This window comes from Ptychodera flava, chromosome 14, assembly GCF_041260155.1.
Source record: "Ptychodera flava strain L36383 chromosome 14, AS_Pfla_20210202, whole genome shotgun sequence".
Lineage (NCBI taxonomy): Eukaryota > Metazoa > Hemichordata > Enteropneusta > Ptychoderidae > Ptychodera > Ptychodera flava.
In genome coordinates this window covers 10,998,213-11,019,579 of record NC_091941.1, presented here as the reverse complement: position 1 = coordinate 11,019,579, position 21,367 = coordinate 10,998,213, and the positions used below count along the sequence as shown (strand labels likewise).

The window sequence follows — 21,367 nt, the reverse complement described above, 5'->3', positions numbered from 1 at the left end:
GTTTGATCGCTCGTTATTAGTTTGAGACATTAAAATTGGGCTATGGAAAAGTGATTGCTGATTGGCAGATTCGAGAAGACCGTTACACTTTCACTCAAAAGCAACAACGGGGTCAATCCGATACAACTACTGTCTTTGCAAGCGCCCATTACCAAAGAATATCAAGGATAAATCGATGAGATGGCGGAAGAGCAGTATTTTTGGACATGGTAATGTATTTGATTCTAGTAGCATTATTCCTAAACAATGTATAGTTACTAAAAAGTTAGTATTTGGAGAAGGGCCTCTCTCTCTCTCTCTCTCTCCCTCTCTCTCTCTCTCTCTCTCTCTCTCTCTCTACACACACACACAGCACAGCACAGGGAAAATGCACAGAAAATATATAGATACACTGTATTACACACAGGGAAAACGGTGAAAAAACCATTGTGTCCAATTTTTAAAATGAAAATTCACAAAGAAAACTAATTTGGTTTGGTTTTGTTTTGTTTTGTTTTGTGGATTGATATTTTAATCACTTTAATCACTTTATTGCATAATAACACACTTCGGAAAGTGCAGTATAGCAAGAACAAAACTAAACATTGCATAAAACATTGTTGTCTATGTCTTTACCTGCAGCTGCTAGGGGAAACATAGTGTTTGTAATATATTTCATGAGAGACAGCATATCTAGTCAGGCGGTTAACATGAAAATTGTGCACTTTTGGTTAAAAGCATGAAACTTGGCACAGTTGTACATCAACTTATGACGAACATTTCTGGATATGGATCCAAGTCGGAAGCGCCCTCTGATGGTCAAGAAAGGAAACTTATTTTTTCCCTTTTATTTATTGACGTATCTTGGTCAATTTTATCAAATATGCCAGAAAGAATCACTGATTTCATGTTTAATACTGTAGAAATTTCGTTGATGTGATATTTGCACCAGTACTTGATATACAGCTATGTAATTATCGCCCTCTATTGGTCAATAAGTGAAATAATTCCGCCATTTTCATTCTTGACAAATTTAGGTCAACTTCATATTTGAAAGGAAGCTTGACTGTTTCCTGGGTTGATATTTCGCTGAAATGATATTTTTCAAGATCATATCCATTTAATGTAACTTTGAATGATTGTTCAGAATATCAATGTCCTATTATCAACCACAGGCTCATTGTATATTACTTACTCAAGCGTAAATACTGAATCATTTGACACAGCTTGTTGCTTGGGTGCATGTTGTCATTGCTTATTGAATTCATATCACGACTGAAGTTCAACGCAACTATTGTCAACAATAATAACGAAACCATCAGATAAGCAGAAGATGTGTATCGGTTGAAATCAGGTTTCTGCATGTGCTGATGGGAGTTAACAGAGAATCTATAATTATATAGTGTAATGAGAGAAAAGCACGTAAGAGTTACATTTCTGGATTTACAGTACTCGCGATTTTAATTGGCACAGGGACAGAGTCACGAGTTTGGTTTTTTGTGACTTGGTCATGTAACATTACTTTGAGACTATTTTGAAAATGATGTTATGTTGCCTTGTTTAAATTTCCTAAAAGTAGCTTAAGTAGCTGTTAAGTTCAGATAGGTTCGTAAACATCATTTAGGGCCTTTGATAATAATGTTATATTGCCTTGTAGGAATTTCATAAAAGTAGCTTCAATATTGGTTACATTTGATAGATTCAACAATCTGGTTTTATAAGCCAAGTTAAAACCAGTGTTTTTATGCAATCTCATTTTCTGAGTGCACCTTAGACAACAAAATTCTGTAGAGACTTTTCAAACATGTTAAAGGGCAGACGCTAGTCTCATACTCTTGACACTGTTAATCTTTTTTTGTCTGTGACTAGACGAATAATAAATATTTTCGAAGTATATCTTTGTCAAATTGCACCAAAAAGCGTCAAAATTGGTTGCTTGTTTCAAAATTGTTATACGTGAGGAAAATAGCCCCCTCTTGAACTCTGTCTGTGAATGAGTGCCATCTTTATGCCATTTTGTTAAGAAAATAAAACATAATTTCTGCAAATTCCATTTATCATAGCGCTTAGAGGGGCATCAAAGTGGTCGTAAGACAACGTTTCTCCGTCTAGGATAGACATTTTTCTTGAAAATATATCACTAAAAAAACTTTAGACCACTCGCACACTGAAGTAGGTGCAGATGGCAGACGTGTCCAACCAATACAAGCTTGTAGAGTCGGAAGAACCGAGTTGTTCTAGTAAGATAATCCAAGAAATAAATTGGAAACTATGCATCCTTTGTCAGACTGAAACTGATGAGCCATTGCAATGCCCTGCTAATTCAAAAAGAAAAGATATTGGGGCAGGATATAAATATGTTGCAGAAAATCTTATCCAGTTCCATGAACTTAATGCACTCCCTGTGAATGTTGACATCGAGATGCTAGACACGGGATCAGGCATTGAAGTGACCCTACGGGATAACAATGCAGCATGGCACAAACAGTGTAGACACAAAATAAGTAACATGAACTTAGAAAGGGCACGCAAAAGGAAATCTGAAGAAACTCAAGAGTCAAGTCCTGTGAAAACCCGGAAAGCGCGTACTGGAAACCAAGATCTCAAGCAAAGTCAAAATATGTGCATATTCTGTGACAGACCAGCTGGTTCTGATAGCCTTCACAAGGCATCTACATTTGAACTTGATTTCAAGGTTAGAAAATGTGCAACAGAACTTAATGACACAAAGTTATTATCTAAGCTGGCAGGTGGAGATATGGTGGCTATTGATGCTGAATATCATTTAAAATGTTTGGCAAAGCTGTATAAGCGAGCACAGGTACAGGAAAGAAAAAGTCTAGGTGGGTCGTCTGAGGGTTTGGCACATGGTATAGCTTTTGCAGAGCTTGTGTCACATTTAGAATCATTTCGTGATACAAAAGAAACAAGACCAGTCTTTTACATGACAGAAATTAAGAAGTTGTATTTATGTAGGTTAGCAGAACTTGGTGTCGAGAATGCCCAGGTACACACTACCAGGCTCAAACATCGAATAGAGGCAGCAATTCCAGACCTCAGGGCATATACGCAAGGCAGACAAGTTGTTCTTGCATTTGACCAAGATGTCGGAGAAGTGCTTAAACAAGTCCGTGATCAAGATTTTGACAGTGAAGCATTAATCCTTGCAAAAACTGCCAAAATAATACGTCGCGATATCTTCAAAACGAAGCTAGAATTCGCGGGAAGTTTCACACAAGACTGTCAGGAGAAAGCTGTACCTGCATCTTTGAATGCTCTTATCAGTATGATTCTAGATGGGCCGGACATTAAAGTGCAATCTGATGAGGCAAAACCGAATTCACAGGCTTCTAAAACTATCTCACAGCTAATTGTGTTCAACAGTGTGAAATCAAGATATAGTCAAGGTACCTCAATAATGGCTAATAGACATAGTAGGGACAGAGAAACACCTGTACCCGTATACCTGGCCTTAAAGATCCATTGTGAGACAAGGAAGAGAGGCCTGATTGACACTCTCTATAACATGGGTTTATCCATTTCCTATGATCGTGTCCTCAATATCTCTACAGACATTGGTAACAAGGTTTGTACTATGTATGAAAAGGAACAGGTGGTGTGCCCTCCAAAGTTGTCCAAATGTGTATTCACAACAGCCGCTGTCGATAATATTGACCATAACCCAAGTTCAACTACCGCAAAGGACTCATTCCATGGCACAAGCATTTCTTTGATGCAACATCCAACATTTGAAGCCCAAGGGGTGCCACGTAATGTCCAAGAGCTTGACGGCTCTGAAAGTGAAATGAGTATGAATGGCATTGCACAAATTCAGTATCATATGTTACTGTCCCTCCTGCTTCTCCTGTAAGGAAAGATGTTCTTGTACCTGCGATCGTTATGCCAGTAGAGCCCGAAGGTTCATCTTGCTTAGCAGATAGTTTGGCAATAGAGTATGACTGGTTAGAGAATGTAAGAAAGCTTATCAATAAGCAAGAGCTAAGTAAAGATGACTTCATTTCATGGTCTGCACATCATGCATTCTTGCAGCAACCTTTCAGGAATTTCTTAACTACAGTTGCTCTGATGCCGCTGTTTCAAGAAACTGCACATACAGTTGCCATGATCCAGCATTCCATGAACATCATAAAATCTGCTGTTCAGCATCTAAACCCTGAGCAGGTACCAGTACTGGTGATGGACCAACCCTTATTTGCAATAGCAAAAGTAATTCAGTGGAACTTTCCTGACACTCATGGCGAAGATAAGTTTGTCATCATGTTCGGTGGACTTCACATTGAAATGGCAGCATTCAAGATCTTGGGAGACTGGCTTGATGGAAGTGGTTGGACAACAGCACTGCACACAGCTGGCATTGCTTCTAGTGGCACAGCTGATTCCATGATTAAGGCCACACATCTAACCAGAACAAGGCGTGCCCATCAAATCACAGCAGCTGCTCTCTTTATCACACAACATCAGGCATACTCTGCCTACAAAGATTTGAATCCAGAAAATCCTTTGCAATTTACATCCTGGTGTGAAAAAATGTCCCTTGAACAGCCTCAGTTTCAGTATTGGTCTCTTGTTCTTCAACTTGAACTGTGCACTTTTGAGTTTATAGGTTCGATTCGAGCAGCAGATTTCTCAAAGTATGTTGAATCACTAAGACAGCTGATGCCATGGATATTTAGTCTTGACCACATCAATTATGCTCGATGCTTTCGGTTCATGTGCGAGATATGTGTGCGTTACAAACAAAACACCCAACAGTGCATCAGGCATTTTGTTCAGGAGCATTTGTTGCACATAAGTCTAAACGTTCATTTTCTGCAATGGCACTTGATCAGGCTCACGAGCAGTGCAATGCACTGGTGAAAGGGGATGGTGGTGCAGTAGGGCTAACAGAGAACCCATCAGCATTGAGATGCTGGATGATCTCTGGTCCTGAGGTATCCCGAATGATACAAGAGTTTGAACACAACAGTGGTATAAAATTTACAAGAGAAACCACAACACACCATGAGCAGTCACAAGCTTTTCAATTATCTTTTGCAAAGGATGTCTCAGCTCTTCTTGATGTCTTCAATGATATGGGAAATCCTTTCAAAGAGGATAGTGGTGAACTACTCTCATTAGATACTAAAGACATCGTTGATACTGATGTGATTAATTCTGTCAGAGAGGTATACAAGATTGGCCAGGAGCAGTATCAACTCTTTATCAAGGAGAGGTTCATCGAACGATCGAAATCCATCCAGGAACCAATAAAGAAGAATAAGTTGCCACTATTCTCAAGAAGAGGGACTTCTCCTAAACAGAAGGCACAGATAACGACATTAAAGGAAGATTGTGCCTTATTCTCTAGATTATACATCGCATGCCAATCCCGAGATGGAAATCTTGAAGAGTTTTTCAAGTATGAAAATCAGCCATGGCCCCTTCTTTGGCAAAGCAAGGTGAAATGAGATCAGGTAACAAAGCCGTACTGCTGGCTGAACTTGAACAACAGGTCCATGTTTCTAGTGCAGCTCCCAAAGTTAGTGCAAAGATCATAGATGGTGCAATGGCTGTCCAGCTGCTATCTCCGGGCACCTCCAAAACATTTAAAGATTATAGTAACAGTGTATTCAAGCCTTACATAATGTTAAATATGATAAATGTTGACAGAGTTGATATAGTATGGGATATTTACTTTCCTGATAGCTTAAAAGCAGCAACGAGGGCTAAAGAGGTAAGGGTATAAGAAGGAGAGTCCTACCCACATCAAATGTACCAAGTAACTGGCAAAGCTTCTTGCGGGACAATGACAACAAAACTGAGTTATTTCATTTTTTGGCTGAAGAAGTATGTTCAATAGATATAGACATTGAAGGAAAGGAATTGTACAGTACTCTTGGTAATCAAGTCTTATGTACATCAGCCAGAGAAGACAAAAGTCATATTGAACCCTGCTCTCATGAAGAAGCAGACACACGTTTGGTACTCCATTTATCTGATGCAGCAGAACGTGGCCATAAGAATATTATGGTCCGTACAGGTGATACAGATGTAGTTGTCATAATTGTGTCTAAACTGCACTGCATACCAGTTGACGAAGTATGGATTGCCTTTGGTACAGGCAGAAACTACCGATATATAGGAGCTCATGAAATTGCCAACTCTTTAGGCCCTCAAAAAGCAAAAGCGTTAGCAGTATTCCATGCCTTGACCGGTTGTGATGTGACATCATTTTTCTGTGGGAAAGGCAAAAAGTCTGCCTGGGAGACGTGGAATGCTTTTCCAGATGTAACTGATGCATTCCTGACACTGGCAGATGCTCCAACTTTTGTGCCCGATAACTGTATTTCGCTCATTGAGCGGTTTGTGGTCCTTTGGTATGATAGAACAAGTGGCTTCCATAGAGTAAATGATGCAAGACAGCATCTTTTCTCCAGAAAGTCAAGAGCTCTGGAGAATATTCCACCAACAGAAGCAGCTTTAAAACAACACCTACTAAGAACTACCTATCAAGGAGGATATGTGTGGGGACAGGCGCTGCAGAAAGATGCAAGTTACCTGATCCAATGGACTGGGGGTGGACAAAGAGAGATGGGTCTCAATGGAAGCCAAAATGGTCATCTCTTGGCCAAGCTCAAGAGATGTGTTATGAGCTGATACATTGCAACTGCAAAAGATCATGCAGGGGTTTATGCAAGTGCTACAGGGCAAGTCTTACGTGCACTGCACTCTGTTACTGTGGAGGAAACTGTCACGAGGATTGATCTACAAGAGCACTTTATGGACATCACTTTCTACTATAACATTAATGTTTGTTATAGTGGTGAATATCAAGTGGATCATTCCAATCGGTCCAATCACAGTGCATATGTGGAATACGCAGTGGGTACTTGTAGATAATGGATACATGAGGTATGAAATATAGTTAACAAGACCCCTCTGCTACTCTAAAGTAGATGTTTATTCTTTCTAATGTTTCGTAAGTACGCGGATGACCTTCATCATTGTGCTTGTATAGTCTCTGATGAAGGTCGTCCGTGTACGTCCGAAACCTTAGGGGGAATAAACATCTATTGTATAGTAGCAACTGGGCCTTGTCAACTATTTTTCACACCTCATGAATGTTTGCACATATTAATAAGAGAAATATAGTCTTGGTTGACAGATACTGTGGGAAAAATAGTGATGGTAAAATAGTGATGGTAAACCCAATCGTGAAACCTTTTTGTTTGCTTTTAATGGTGGTTAAAATGATATTCCATAGATTATTAGTATAATGACATAACAATATTCATGTTTACATTATGTTGAGCGCAAGATTAAATTTCATTAAGAGTACACATCGATTCTGATCCTATTTGATGAAAGTACAGCAAGCAATAGGGGTAATTTTGCATATTACTGAAAGCTTGCACAATACGCACGTTCCTCACCGCTAGAGGGCGCTTCTGATTTGGATCCATATCAAAAAATGTTCAGAACAAGTCAAACTGTTAATGTGCAAAATTTCATTCTTTTAACCCAAAGTGCACAATTCTCACAAAAATCTCGGGTTAGCTGCCTGACTAATCATCTGAAGTTAAAATGTACAAAAACTTATCTCTTTCATTTAAACTATCAAATATAGGATAATACAACTTCATTGCAGAAAAGAGAACTTCTCTATCACCATTATATTTTTGACACTTCATTAAATAGTGAAATTCATCCTCGACGGAAGACTTACAAAACTTACAAAATCTGGATTCAGGTGGAATTCTTGGTTTTGACCTTCTGCCCAACTCGATTTGTAAACAGTGATCAGAAATACGAAGTTTTGTGACAATTTTCTGCAGCGTAAGTTCTTGATATCCAGTAAGTAATTCTCTAAACCAAACTTAGTTTTAATGCCAACTATTGAAACCCAGCCAGCTAATTATTATAAGTTGCACTCTTTGTCCATATGGTTTCAGGACAAACAATTCATGTTTACTGAAAAAAAATAAACAAACAAAAAGAGTTCGAAAAAGGTTCAAACAGGGCGTAATTAATTTTATTAATTCATAGTTCACATTACTTAACCCAGACAACTAAAAGGAGAATTTCTACAATCATCTTGCATGGTTTAGTATGATGAATTTCACAACTAATATTCCTTTGGTCCCAAATGTTTGCTTTATCATTCTCATATTGGAAAGCATCAACAAATGAAACAAAAAAATTATCAGAACCTCATCTTGTCAATGTGCTGTCAGAAGGTATTCTACCTTTATTTTGTGTAAAACCAGCAAACAATTAACAGTTGAAAGAACCATCAGGGGATCACAAAGGTCATCAAGAGGAACAGAAAATATTTACATATAAAGGGCAGACAGGGGACAGACAATGCCAGAAACCACAAATCAGTGCACTTAACATCCTTTATTAGCTGGTATGTAAACTTGTATACCAATGAAGTTGCATTATAATATAAAGTTACTGCTAAAAAGTACAAAACAATCCAAAATTAAAGTCTTATTAAAGTGTCTGTATTTGGAAGTAATGTCTTCATTGCCCAGCCATAGTTTATCACTGTTGTCTTCGGGGCTGAAAAGTACAAGGATACAAAGAACACATCAGCATAGTAAATTGTCAATTACACACATCGTGTGACTATTTATCACTTATAAAGGCGTATTTGCAAAATTCATGACATGTTGTCTACATACTTTTTCAGGGTGCAGTCTTCATATGAAATGTGTGAAGACTGGGGTGATCTAATCACAGCTACAAACCTCAAACAAGCTTACAAGAATACCACTGGAAAAGATATATCCATTAATATGCTAGGTAGACTGTTGCCTGTAGCTTTCAAGCAATCCAGATTGTCAAAAAAAAGGGTTGAGGGAAAAGTAATTGCAGTATACAGAGGGCTCAAAAAAAATCTGAACATCAAAACGTCTCTAACTTGAGTTTCAATGAAATAAAAAAATGCATTCCAACATGTTATCATGTAACAAGAATAACCGAATCAACAATGACCATAGTACACTTTACTGGAGATATCTGTAATGGTCATCGAGTTGCAAAAGAAGTGAACATCACTGATAGTGGACACACATCTCTCAAAGTTTCTGGTAAAAACATTGATCTAACTGAACTTGGAATTCCATCATGTGTAATATTTACCCCTGCATCCATCAACTCAGTTCTATCACTGATAAGCAAGTTACGTGTTTGCCGTGGTTTTGAATGCAGTAAACTCAATGAGAAATGTGAAAGATGGGGAAGAGAAGACAAAGATGAAGAAGAAGCAAGACAGAGAAGCTCTTCCTGCAAGGGTGTTCTGTCATTTACTAAAATTGCCTATTCATGTAAGAACTGTGCCAAGGCAAAGGCGACACACTGCATGGAGAAAAAAATGCTGACAAATAACACATCTTTTGAACTTGACAATGACGACGATCAAGACCTGTGTAGGATCTGGCAACAACTCAAAGAAAAACTTGACAATGTTTCCGGAATCAATGACGATTTCAGAATACTGTTGGAGTCACAGAAAGAAAATCTTGACAAAAGAGATCCCAGGATGAGAAAATGGCATCCTAGGTAATATATAAGATGTATTTTGAGCTGGACTGTAAGTCATAGAGCTACATACAGAAGCTTTACCCAATATATGCTTGAAGCTCCATTATATGGCTTTTTTACCTCTGTCAAATATATTCTGTTTACAGGTTTCATGATTTCACTCTGAAGAAAAGTTGCAATACATTGTTAAAGAAAAAAAGATAAATTAGACCTTAATGTGATATTTTTTTTTATTTTAACAATAAGTTTGAGCAATATATCATGAAAGATCATGGCAGGCTTTGCACTGAACAGTAGTATGCAAAAAATATAATTGAGATTATTGCAGCATGAAGGCAACTTAATCTTAAACTTTCAAACGGAAATGACCCCTGTGCCTTCCTTCCCCTGAGTTATTTTTGACTGACAAATGATCAAAAGTGATAGGCATGTTTTTCATTTCTTGCAGAGTAATTCAACTTTGTCTATCTCTTTGGGCTAGAAGCCCACAGACATATAATGACTTGAGGGAAAGTGGGTTCCTGACTCTACCATCTGGAAGACTGCTTCGTTATTATAAGCAAAGTGTTAAACAACAACCTGGATTCAACAGTGATATCATGCACTGGATGCACCAAGAGGCAACAAAATATGGAAAGGATGATGGTTGTTGGACCGGTGGTATTATCTTTGATGAGATGGCAATTCAGGTAAATTGTCACACAAAATTTTACATAATGTGAACAGAAATTGGCTCTTAAAAATTGAAATGCATAAATTTGCATTTGCATTATTAAACCTATAAACTTATACATACCATATTTGTGGGACATTTGTCACTGGTCTGGATCATCACCACGGTGAATACTGATAATGATAATCTGCAGTAGAATAAAAAAAACCACTTACTTGTAATATTTACAGGAGGATTTGCATATAAGTTCAACTGGTGGAAAGTGGAAACTTGTAGGCTTTGTGGACATGGGGAAGGATAATGAAGTGTTTGATTATCTGCTGAAAGGTAAAGTTTTCACTCATTAATGCTCATTAATTCATTAATGCTCAGGGTTCAGTGGGATTTTCAACATACTTTGTGCTGAATGTACTCGGACAAATAGGAGAACTTCATAGAAATAAAAATTGTTGGCTCATGCTGTCATGTTGGCTCCGAATCTGTCCTTTGTGTGACTTTCACAGACATTTGCAAAATATTACTTTGAATTGAAATGTCTGCAATACAAGATTCAAGAATGTATTAGGGATTTAACACTGTAAAATTTTACTTTCAATTAATATGGAAATGTTTGCAATGGAATAAAGGTGTCGTTGGTTTTTATCTTCTAAGCTGTTTATAAGTCACATAAACATTGTCTGTAACAACATAGAATTTCAGTAAAACAGATTGAAAATGATTACAAATTTGTACTGTAAGTGAAATACATTTTACATCACTGATAGTGTCTTTAGGAGAGAACCACAGCTGGCAACCCATGTTCTTCAGCTCGTTTATCTCGCTGATAATGGATTCAGATTTCCTATTTGTCACTATCCTACTAAGGAAGCAACATGTCCAGAGATAACTAACATATTTTGGAAAGCTGTATCAGTGTTGTCTGACTGGGGATTTCAGGTATAGTTGAAGAATAGTTTGTCAAATATTAGGCCACCATATTAATTTCTTCTTGATAGTTTAATCTGTAAAAATGGCAATCCCCAGTACATATGAAATTAACCAATTGTTTATGACATTGAATATTATTAGGTCCACTATACCTGTATGGATGGAGCTAGTCAAAATCGATCATTCATAAATGTGCACTTTGATGGAAGCCCTAGAGACGAGGCCTTCACAATGGCAAATCTGTATAATCCCTCACAGAAGATTGTTTTCTTAATGGATCCATCAGTAAGTATTCATTTGTATGGGACATGTATGTGAAATTATTTCTTACCTGGTTGTTCAGCCTTGTTACAGTGTTTAAGTGACTACAATGAATGGTACTGAATGCCAATGCTAGCTGGAAGTTAAAAATATTTAAATATGTTAAAATATGCTTTTTCTGAAAAAAAATGATAACTACTGCAGTATTCTACTGATGCAACACACTTATTTATCCAACGTTTATCAATGCACAAGTATGGTAAGTTTTGTATTTGAAAAAAAATTACATTTACAGTTTTGTCAGAGACTCAAATTTACAGTGGATCATATTTCGGGGAAATTCCAAAATCAAATTTCTTGCACACATTAATTTGTATAAGAAGATATACTAAATAACACAGTACGACCAAAATAATATATATATTATATATATATATATATATATATATATATATATATATATATATATATATATATATATATATATTATATATATATATATTATATATATATATATATATAACAAAGTTGGGTTGACAAACACTACCACACCTGGTTGTTAGGTTCCAAACGTATTTATTATACCTCAAACACAACGTTTCGCTCTAAATTTAGAGCTACTTCAGGTGTTTTCTCGAGGCTGTGAGTAAAGTCACTTTTGGTTTCTCAACAGCATATCTTTAAGAAGATAAGGAACAACTTACTCAAAAGTGGAAAAGCAAAGTTTCATGTGAGGCAACTGCAGCATCAGGGAAACCACATAAGTTGGGATCATTGGATCAAAGCCTATAGATGGGACTGTGACAGAAATAGTGTCCGGGTTCACAGGAAACTGACTGATGAACATATTTACCCAAATCAAAGGCAAAAGATGAGGAACAAATTAGCAGAGGAAGTTCTTAATGAGGACATGTTGAATTTGATGAAGGTAAATAGGGCTGGGGGCTGTTTCCAGATAGTTCCAAATTTACAATATTGCAGGTATGACTAAATGATGATGTTTGATTTAAATTTTCAAGCTGAATACAGTATTGCATTATCCTTTTAACTGTGGAAATGTGAATTACCATAATTTAATGTACTTGTTTTCAATCACGTTGTATTACTGAAATTGTTCTACTTTACAACAAGTCTTTGTTGCTAGCATCCCTTTTGAGCTAATTTACCTAAGTATTTAAATTCACTAATTTAAGATCCCACTAAGTTTCCTCCATATTTACTATGGTCAAGGTGTCTTTTCAGTTAAAGGGACAAAGTTGGCCATTTTTCATGAATTTTGTTTGATGAAAGATACTACTTGTTTGACATGTTGAAAGGTACTGAATAAACGGGTGACCATTCATATATTCAATCCCGGTTATTGACACGATACATGAAACCATTGTGAAACAAATTAATGGTCATGACCATTAATTCATTTTTGCGATGGTTTCATTTAATTTGTTTAAAACCGGGGTCAAATATATGCATGGTCACCCATTCATTCGTACCTTTCACCATGTCAATCAATATCTTGCATCAAACAAAACTCATGAAAAATGGCCGACTTTGTCCCTTAAATTGCTTAAATTGCTTTTTTACAGTATTTCTGTAGTGATTACTTTGATTACCTTTGATCTTCATGGTATTTCAGGACTACAAAGAAAGTGTTGCAAGCACAGAGGTTGACTCAACCATAGAATTACTGGAAAACACAAGCAGGCTCATCAAGAACTTCAGGGATTCAAGACCAATCATGAATTTGGAAGATGAACGTCTGAAAGTGAATCAAGAAGTGTTAGACTGGTTTGTGAACTGGGAAAAGGAAATACGAGAAGAGGTCAGCATGTCAAAAAAGGAAAAACAGGCAGCACTCTTGAGTTTCCAAACACATGATGATATAGCCTCACTCTTGATGGGCTTTCAGCAATTGTGCTGTCATAAATTTCAGCAGAAAGTTAAATCAATTGTTCCATCACGTGTGAACAGTGATATCGTGGAAAATATATTTTGCCAACAAAGAGCAAAATTTAATGGGGCCAACACAAATCCTACATATTTGCAATATTGTAATACAATGAACAGTGTCATTCTGGGACAGAGCACAAATTCAAGAATGTTGAATGAATAAATTCTATGCATACTACGCGGCGGCCGGTATGTATCACTCCACTCGCAACTGTGGGCTGCACAGCTAGCTAGCTGGCTGTGATATTCATGATATTGTGGCGATGGCGTGTATTGAACGCGCTCTGGTCATTGGGGTCATCGCCACAGATTGTTGCGATGACCCAATGACCCGAGCGCGTTCAATACACGCCACAAGTACCGCTGCGATATCACAGCTACTCTGGAACTAAAAGTACATACTACATATTATGCACAATTTCAAGAAAAAATCAAATCGATTAAAGTAGAAGCGGTGATTCCGAGGAACAATTTGTATTTTCGCCATTCTTCTCTCTACTTTCCCTTGAGCCTGGCTAGGTATAGCGATCATCATTCATGTCATGTCAGTTAATGCATGGTTCATCTTGTTCATGTTACCCAATTACCCAGACACTTGTGCGCCCTCTTATGACAGTCTATTTCCTATTTCTTGACTTTTGTTTTTAGTTGGGGAAAACTGATTTCTGTCTCGCCATGAGCGATTACTACGATAGCCGCTCGCTATCGTAGCCATCTGAAATTATTTTCGGAAAAAAAAACGTGTCTCGGTTATAAACCTCGTAATCCATGGAAGCAAACCTAAACTTGTTTGATGCCGTGCGTCGGTAAGACAACTCACGGGGGTGGGGGTACTAGACCCTAGAGAAACTAAGGTATCTGCTAAGGCGAAAAAAAGCAGAGAGCTGTTTCTTATCAGTGTGCGGCGCACTTGAAGGCCCCTGCATCAATTTTTTTTAGCTCTGCTTTTGTGGAGCATAGACAATAGAGAAAATGAATTGTTACAACCTCATTCTCAGCATTATTCGGACATCCAGAATTCGAAGGTAACAAACGTTGTGGATTATTTTGTGACCAACACCCGACACTCGTATATCAGCCACTGGACGATGTTAACTCTGAACGCTAGGCGGTACTGTAATTTCAAACATATTTAACACCTCAATATCAAACTGACAGGATTTAAACTAAATTGCATTGCATTGAATATCGGTTTGTGGTCATTTTGGATTGCTCGACCTTGAGAGAAGGCTACCATGCAGCATGGACAGCGCATCCGGTCCTGTCTAACATATACACTGCGAATTCTACGTCACTAACTTTCGGACCAGTGGTTACCGCACAAGCACATCGCGGTCCATTGAACTGTCTATAGACGACTGTACAAGTTTATAAAATCACTCGTTTCTTCGATTACAACAACAACAACAACAACAACAACAAAGCGGGCAATGCTGCCTTATTCAAACCCGTCGGGTAAGGGAGCAGTGAGTTTGGATTCACCCCTTCTTCCTGTGTTTAAAAGCCGTCGCAATTTCCAGGTAATATAATGTTGTGAGAACGCCGGGTGTATCAGGGAAACCCTACGAATTTGACATCCCTAATTTAAATTTTGTGGGTATTTTGGACCCCCCCCCCCCCAATTCTAAAATGTCATCTGCAGTGAGAGGCAAAATATCTAAAATCAGAATTACAGGCCAGCTAGATGTCAGTAATAATTTCTCAGGCCGTCCGTACTCCATTCGACCAACAATTTCAAGCCATCACCTCTTCAATGAAGTGGAATTTGACAATTTTTCGAAATACGTAACGCTCAAACGCACCTCCTATATTGTCCATAATTCTTTGATAGGTAAATTTAATTTCTATTGGCATTTAAATTTACACATTCGGTAGAAAAATTAAATTGTTAGATTATACCCAAAGTTATAGCTTTTGTGAGCTTTATCAATGCTTCCTTCAATGTAGTAAATGTCACTGCAATAATTATCATAGATTCAAAATAGACTGTAAAAGAAAGGCTCTATAAATTATACATTTCCGAAGTAAATGCAGCTGCTATGTTATGCTCTACTGAATGCCTTAGTAACGGATCCTCAGTTTGTTCAAAATTTCTTGACGTTTTACTCCTATTGTTCTACATGTGTACCTACTTATTTTACACCTTGTAAACCTTCGTTTACTATTCAATGTCAAATCGGTTAAAACCATTTACTCCCATTTTAAATCTCATCAGGAATAGGTCTCTTTAAACACGCGAAAGAATACGCTTACATCTTCGACCACCGTCCCTCAATGCGCATTTTCATCGTGCACACTTGCGAGAGTTATCCTCATTCTATATCTTTAAATTCAGTCTTATCACTTTACTCTAATCTTTCGAGAACTACATTATTGCCACATTAAGACCTGTCTACTCCCTTTGTTATCAGATTCTAAGAAAGAGTTAACATGAAAACCTATAAATATGTAAATTGTTTATCCGAATGACACAGTTTTCTGTATTAACGCAGTGTGTGGTCAATAGTAGCCAACCAAATAGCGACGTGTACTTATAAAGAGAAAGTCGAAATACAACTTTTGTCCAACTTCTTATTCTTCATTTATTTATATATTATTATGTAATGCGCAATTGTAAATCAATGAATATTCTCCATTGACAATTACTCGATATTAATTGATTTGCATACTCAAACAATGTTGTTAATGTCTCGGGAACAGATATTCGGACTCTCATAATTTCTCAATTCTTTTCTGATCTACCCCACTTGTTGGGGTTCATTTTAAAGCTCTTGGTGTAAGAAAAGTCTTATTTTAGTTTTTTTCTCCATTGAGTTAACGCGGGGATGGCAGTCACTTTGAATTTCAAATATCGGTAAATCTTTGGTAATTTATTTCTTTAGTACCATAATTTGCAAGGTGAACACCGATTTGTATTCTTGACTTAAGTTGAAAGAGTATGGTTGAAATATTCCTTGAGGAAAGTGTAAGCAAAAGTTTAAGTCTTTCACTTTCGAGATGCACACTTTGCATATATGAATACATTGTACATTTATTTTCGGAAGTTGACATTAGATGAAATGTTTCGTACGACTTTTTTCCCTAAAATTACGTGAACGTTTCTTCAAGAGTAAAGATGTTATTATATTATGATTATTCCAATAAAGATATGCATTTTTGATCAAAGGTCTCCTTCCCTTTTACTGAACTCTTTAATCACAAACTATGGCCACAGAAAAGGTGGTGTTTTTCTCGTTGTCTGTGATGCCACTATAAATACTCCGTGTAAATAATAACTTTCAAACGTCATCGCAGTAGAACGACATGGCTCACGTTTATTTTCAGGCGGTTTTTGATTAGATGGGGGAATCCTGCGTCCTAGACAAAACACTGCTAATTTTGTTCATCCAGACTTCTTAATTCATTTCATGGAGGTAAATCACAGGGCACAGCTGTGAGTCCCCTGGGATGGGGGTGGGGAGGGATAAGTTTTTTGTGCAACGGTTTACTTTATTTGATTTTATTAATTTTGACTGTGATATTTGAAATAAAGATTTCAACTCCAAATCGTCTGACTGTTTTCTTTATTACTACAGTAATGTTATTAATTTTGACTGAGGTATTTCAAATAAAGATTTCGACTCCACTGACTGCTTTCTATATTACCTACAAGTCCTTATCTCCTGTCCTGTAATTGCTCCGCAACCATTGCCAACTGGCTAATCAGCGGTACGTATCAGCGGACTAATTGATTTGTCAACACAGTCCACACCACAGCCGTCACACACATAGTAAAATACGGCGAAAGTTACTACACAGTATTCGCCGTAGACTAAACATTTTCGCCGTAGACTGAAATGGGTCATGGTGTCACTTGTATATCTTAACATAGATTATGAACCAAATAAGGATTTCCAGAGGGTTGTTTACATAAGCAGATTACAATGTGTAAAATATTATTTCATTAAACATAATTATAATTTATTAATAATCATCATTAGAACAACAATGGGGTTTCCATAAGTTATTATCACAAAATATACGACATTGTTTGTAAAAAAGCCAGATTTTAGCTCCGCTGTCAGCGACGCGGAGCTTATCAAATAGGTTGATTTTCCGTCGTCGTCCGTCGTCGTCGTCCGTCGTCCGTCGTCGTCCGTCGTCGTCGTCGTCGTCCGTCAACAATTGCCTTCTCCTCTGAAACTGCAAGTCCAATTGCTTTGAAATTTATATGCAGTTCACTTGTGGTGACTACACTTAAGTTTGTTCAAGTCGTGGTGAAATTTGCATATTTGTATTTTTGGGGCAATTTTTGGTGTTTTTGGTAAAAAAATCTTCTTCTCTGAAACCGCTTGTCCGATTGCTTTGAAATTTGATATGCAGTTTACTTAGGGTGACTTCAGTCAGATTTGTTCAAATCGTGGTGAAATTTGCATATTTGTATTTTTAAGGCAATTTTTGTCATTTTTGGTAAAAAAATCTTTAAAAATCTTCTTCTTCAAAATTACCAGTCAGATAGCTTTGATATTTGGTACATATGTCCCTAGGGATGATCTATTTCAGATTTGTTCAAATTGTGCAGAAATATGCAAATTTGCATTTTTAAGGCAATTTTTGCCACTTTTGGTCAAAAAATGTATTTCTCAAAAAGTACTGGTCTAATAGTTTTGAAATTTGGTATACAGGTTTCTATAGATGAACTGAGTAATATATATTGAATTTCTGATGAAATCTGAAATTTTGTATTTTTGGGCAATTTTCGCCATTTTTGGTCAAAAAATGTGTATTTCCAAAACTATTTATCTGATAGCTTTGAAATTTGGTATACAGGTTCCTACAGATAAACTACATGATATTTATTGAAATTGTGATGAAATCTACAATTTTGTATTTTGGGGCAATTTTTGCCATTTTTGGTCAAAAAATGTTTTCTCAAAAATTAGTGGTCTGATAGCTTTGAAATTGGTATACAGGTTTCTACAGATGAGTTCAGTAATATATAATGAATTTCTGATGAAATCTGTAATTTTGAATTTTGGGGCAATTTTCCCATTTTTGGTCAAAAAATGTGTTTCTCAAAAAAGTACTGGTCTAACAGCTTTGAAATTTGGTATACAGGTTTCTATAGATGAAGTTATGAACTAAATTTGATCTCTTGAAATTATGATGAAATCTGCAATTTCATTTTTTGGGGCAATTGTTGCCATCTTTGGTCAGAAAATTTTATTCTCAAAAAACTACTCATCAGATAGCTTTGGTTGACATGTTCTTAGGGATGATCCGATGTGATATATTCAAAGTATGATGAAATCTTCAATTGTGTATTTTTGCAGCTATTTTAGCCACTTTTTTCTGGCCTCTGCATTGAGCTATCAAAGATTTCCACCTTCCTAATCAACATGTGTAAAAAATAGTTATTCTCTACATAAACACAGCGGAGCTATATCGGCCGCAGGTCGCTTGTATTATTCTGTAAAATTCATATTAATAATTTATCAATATTCATAATTTTTTATCATATCTGGAAATATCAACACAAATAATGTCTAATTAGCCTGTGACGTAACTGCGTGTACCAGGATATAGTGCAAGGCCGTCAATACCCCCTAACACTCTCGTGAAAGGGAACATTGTACATTGCAAGTGGTGCACGATTTGTAATTTGATTTTTCAAAAACGATTATCTGATTCAATATCAACACCAGATTACTAGCTTCAAGAATCACTCGTCATTCAAAAATGTGATCGCGGTTTAAGCCAATTCACCATTCGAAATAACGTCGAAAACGATATTTTTCTCCTCAAGATAAAGTTCGATTTTCACTTGGCCGCCATTAGCCACGGACCTATCTCTCTTCAAAAAGTGAATTTCGCATGATCTTCTGATCTCCAGTGAAGGATTTCAAATCTGTTAAGAGCTATACATACTTTAGGACTGACAATTAAGGTAAAGGGCGACAAATTCGGACGCGCACACGCTTTAGAACGTTTCTGCGCAGATTTAACTCCAGCCTGTCGCAAATGGGTAACTTTGTAGCGCATGTATTTAACATCACCTGTCATTGTTGAAATTGCGCTTTTACCTAATTTTTTGACCCAGTCTCTTAGAAATACATGTGACCTATAACCTTGTCATATTTTGACCCCCTAGGAAGCTGGTTTTTATTCAATATGAGCGAAAAATTAACATTTCTCTCCCATTTACATGGCGCATATTACCCATTCACCTGGAGATATTGTAAAAAGTAGCGTGGTGACACTCTTTTATTAAAAGTGTAAACTAAATGGTCTTATGTCAGGATTTTATTCGCTAAGTTTGGTCAAAATGACACCATTCAAAGCGACAGGAAGAAAGTTCGAAAATTATGTAGTGATATAATTTCGATATCGTCATTTTGTAATCGATACTTATGTAAAAATTTGTTTACAAACATTCGATAGATATGGATCTTAAGTCTTGGTATATATTAAAATTAACTCATTTGCTAAGCTTTTTATAGTTGCTTTCTTTAGTTTAAGTGAATTATATCATTTTTATTTATTTCTAACGACGCCATTTTAACGTCCGTTTCCATGGAAACGAGCATGGTGACCCCCATTTTTTATTTTATTTTTGCACTTGCACAACTTCCAAGAATATTTGTGCAAAGTTTCAAGAAAATGACACCACAACTTAATTTTGACGTAATTCGTAGTACTTCACCTTAAATCAAATGGTAGTTTCAGTGACACAATTACAAATTTGACTGATAAAGCAGCAAAATCTTTATATAGTTTAAAAAGGGTTTTATTGCACTACAGAAAGATAAAATTTCCTCTACATTTATTCAATGTTTTCATTAAATCTGTTTTACTGTATGGCTCAGAGATTTGGGGACAAGATTTTATGGATTACAAGAAGTGGGATAAATCAGCAATTGAAAAAACTCACATCAAATTTTGTAAGAACATTTTACATTGTAAAAGACAAGCTTGTAATGCTGCTGTGAGGGGTGAACTAGGACAATTCCCACTTCTACTGAACTTAATATTGTTAAATACTGGCTTAGTGTAAAACTGCCACATTGTAATCTTGCTAAAGAAGCTTTTCTGGAGCAAATGGTACAACAGATCCTTTTAAGTGCTTTAATTAAAGAAAATGGAATGGACTTTCTCCTTGATAAAGCTCCTTCTCTTAAACACCACAAAGTTATAACTGGATTAATGAAAACAAATTTAACAAACAATTAAGCCTTATGAAGTCTTTTGGAAAAATTTTATCACTGATGAAAATAGTAAACTGAGAATGTACGCCAAAATAAAACGTAATTTTAGATTAGAAGCCTACTTAACACAGTTACAAGGTGAGAAATGAAAATTATTCACCAAACTTCGCATTAGCAATCATGATCTAGCAATTGAAAAAGGGAGACACACTGTTCCAAAAACCCAATCAGTGTAACACCAACAGTATTGAAGATGAAACACACTTTTTATTAGTCAGTCAGAAATACAAAGTCCAAAGAAATGGTGTTGAAAAGACTGCAATTATGATAAATGTGCAGGTGTCAAGGATTATCGATAGCAATGATCACAAAGAGTTCCTCAGAATATTTCCAGTCTCTTTACATATAATAACTGCCAACAGATATCCGAAAAAGTATTTTGCTATCAAACATCACTCACTGAGTACCTGCCAGTCAGTCTACATAGTGTGACAATATGGTTATATGTCAATCCTACTTGTACAGGTGATCCAACAATTACCACATTTCAAGTTTGGTGTTATTTATTGAAGTCCCAGTATATCGTTACAGGGTCCAAGGTTCACTGTTCTCTGTTTGAGGCTGGAGAACAGCTGCTTCGATAGTGAGCTGATCTACATTCTGATTGCAGCTGCTTTTACTTTACCAACTTGTACAGTTGTAGTTAAATTGTGTAGATCCACCTGGTCCCTGGCTTGCTTTCATGGTCCTTATGCAACATATAGCAGGCCCTCAGCAGACACGATATGACATAAAATTTCCATCTAGAGGGAAGCAATGGTCGCCATTTTTCTCTTTTTGAACCATA

The 21,367-nt window shown here is 36.6% G+C and overlaps 1 protein-coding gene and 1 long non-coding RNA gene across 3 annotated transcripts; one reads left to right on the top strand and one right to left on the bottom strand.

Moving 5' to 3' along the window:
* The first annotated feature begins 4 nt into the window (after positions 1 to 4).
* Positions 5 to 16,960, top strand: LOC139149331 (uncharacterized). The gene is made up of 7 exons (XM_070721046.1): positions 5 to 209; positions 8,675 to 9,546; positions 9,977 to 10,217; positions 10,432 to 10,528; positions 11,270 to 11,413; positions 12,063 to 12,317; positions 13,023 to 16,960. Exons 2-5 carry the CDS (start codon positions 8,975 to 8,977, stop codon positions 11,296 to 11,298), a joined length of 939 nt encoding a protein of 312 aa, XP_070577147.1. The 5' UTR covers positions 5 to 209; positions 8,675 to 8,974; the 3' UTR covers positions 11,299 to 11,413; positions 12,063 to 12,317; positions 13,023 to 16,960.
* LOC139149333 (uncharacterized) lies at positions 8,414 to 13,140 on the bottom strand. Of its 2 annotated transcripts, XR_011556099.1 has the most exons (5): positions 13,000 to 13,140; positions 11,460 to 11,525; positions 10,325 to 10,388; positions 9,599 to 9,690; positions 8,415 to 8,544 (listed from the first exon to the last, which is right to left on the bottom strand). It is a non-coding gene; the product is annotated as an uncharacterized lncRNA (long non-coding RNA). The 2 variants fall into 2 exon arrangements; XR_011556100.1 differs by lacking the exon at positions 9,599 to 9,690 and having other exon boundaries at positions 8,414 to 8,544.
* Positions 16,961 to 21,367: the final 4,407 nt, after the last annotated feature.

What these genes read in the sequence shown, in the direction of transcription:
- LOC139149331 (XM_070721046.1), top strand. Translation starts at nt 8,975, where the DNA reads ATGACCATAGTACACTTTACTGGAGATATCTGTAATGGTCATCGAGTT. An exon ending in ATGAGAAAATGGCATCCTAG is followed by an intron (nt 9,547 to 9,976) that starts GTAATATATAAG and finishes CATTTCTTGCAG; the next exon opens with AGTAATTCAACTTTGTCTAT. An exon ending in GTTTGATTATCTGCTGAAAG is followed by an intron (nt 10,529 to 11,269) that starts GTAAAGTTTTCA and finishes GAATATTATTAG; the next exon opens with GTCCACTATACCTGTATGGA.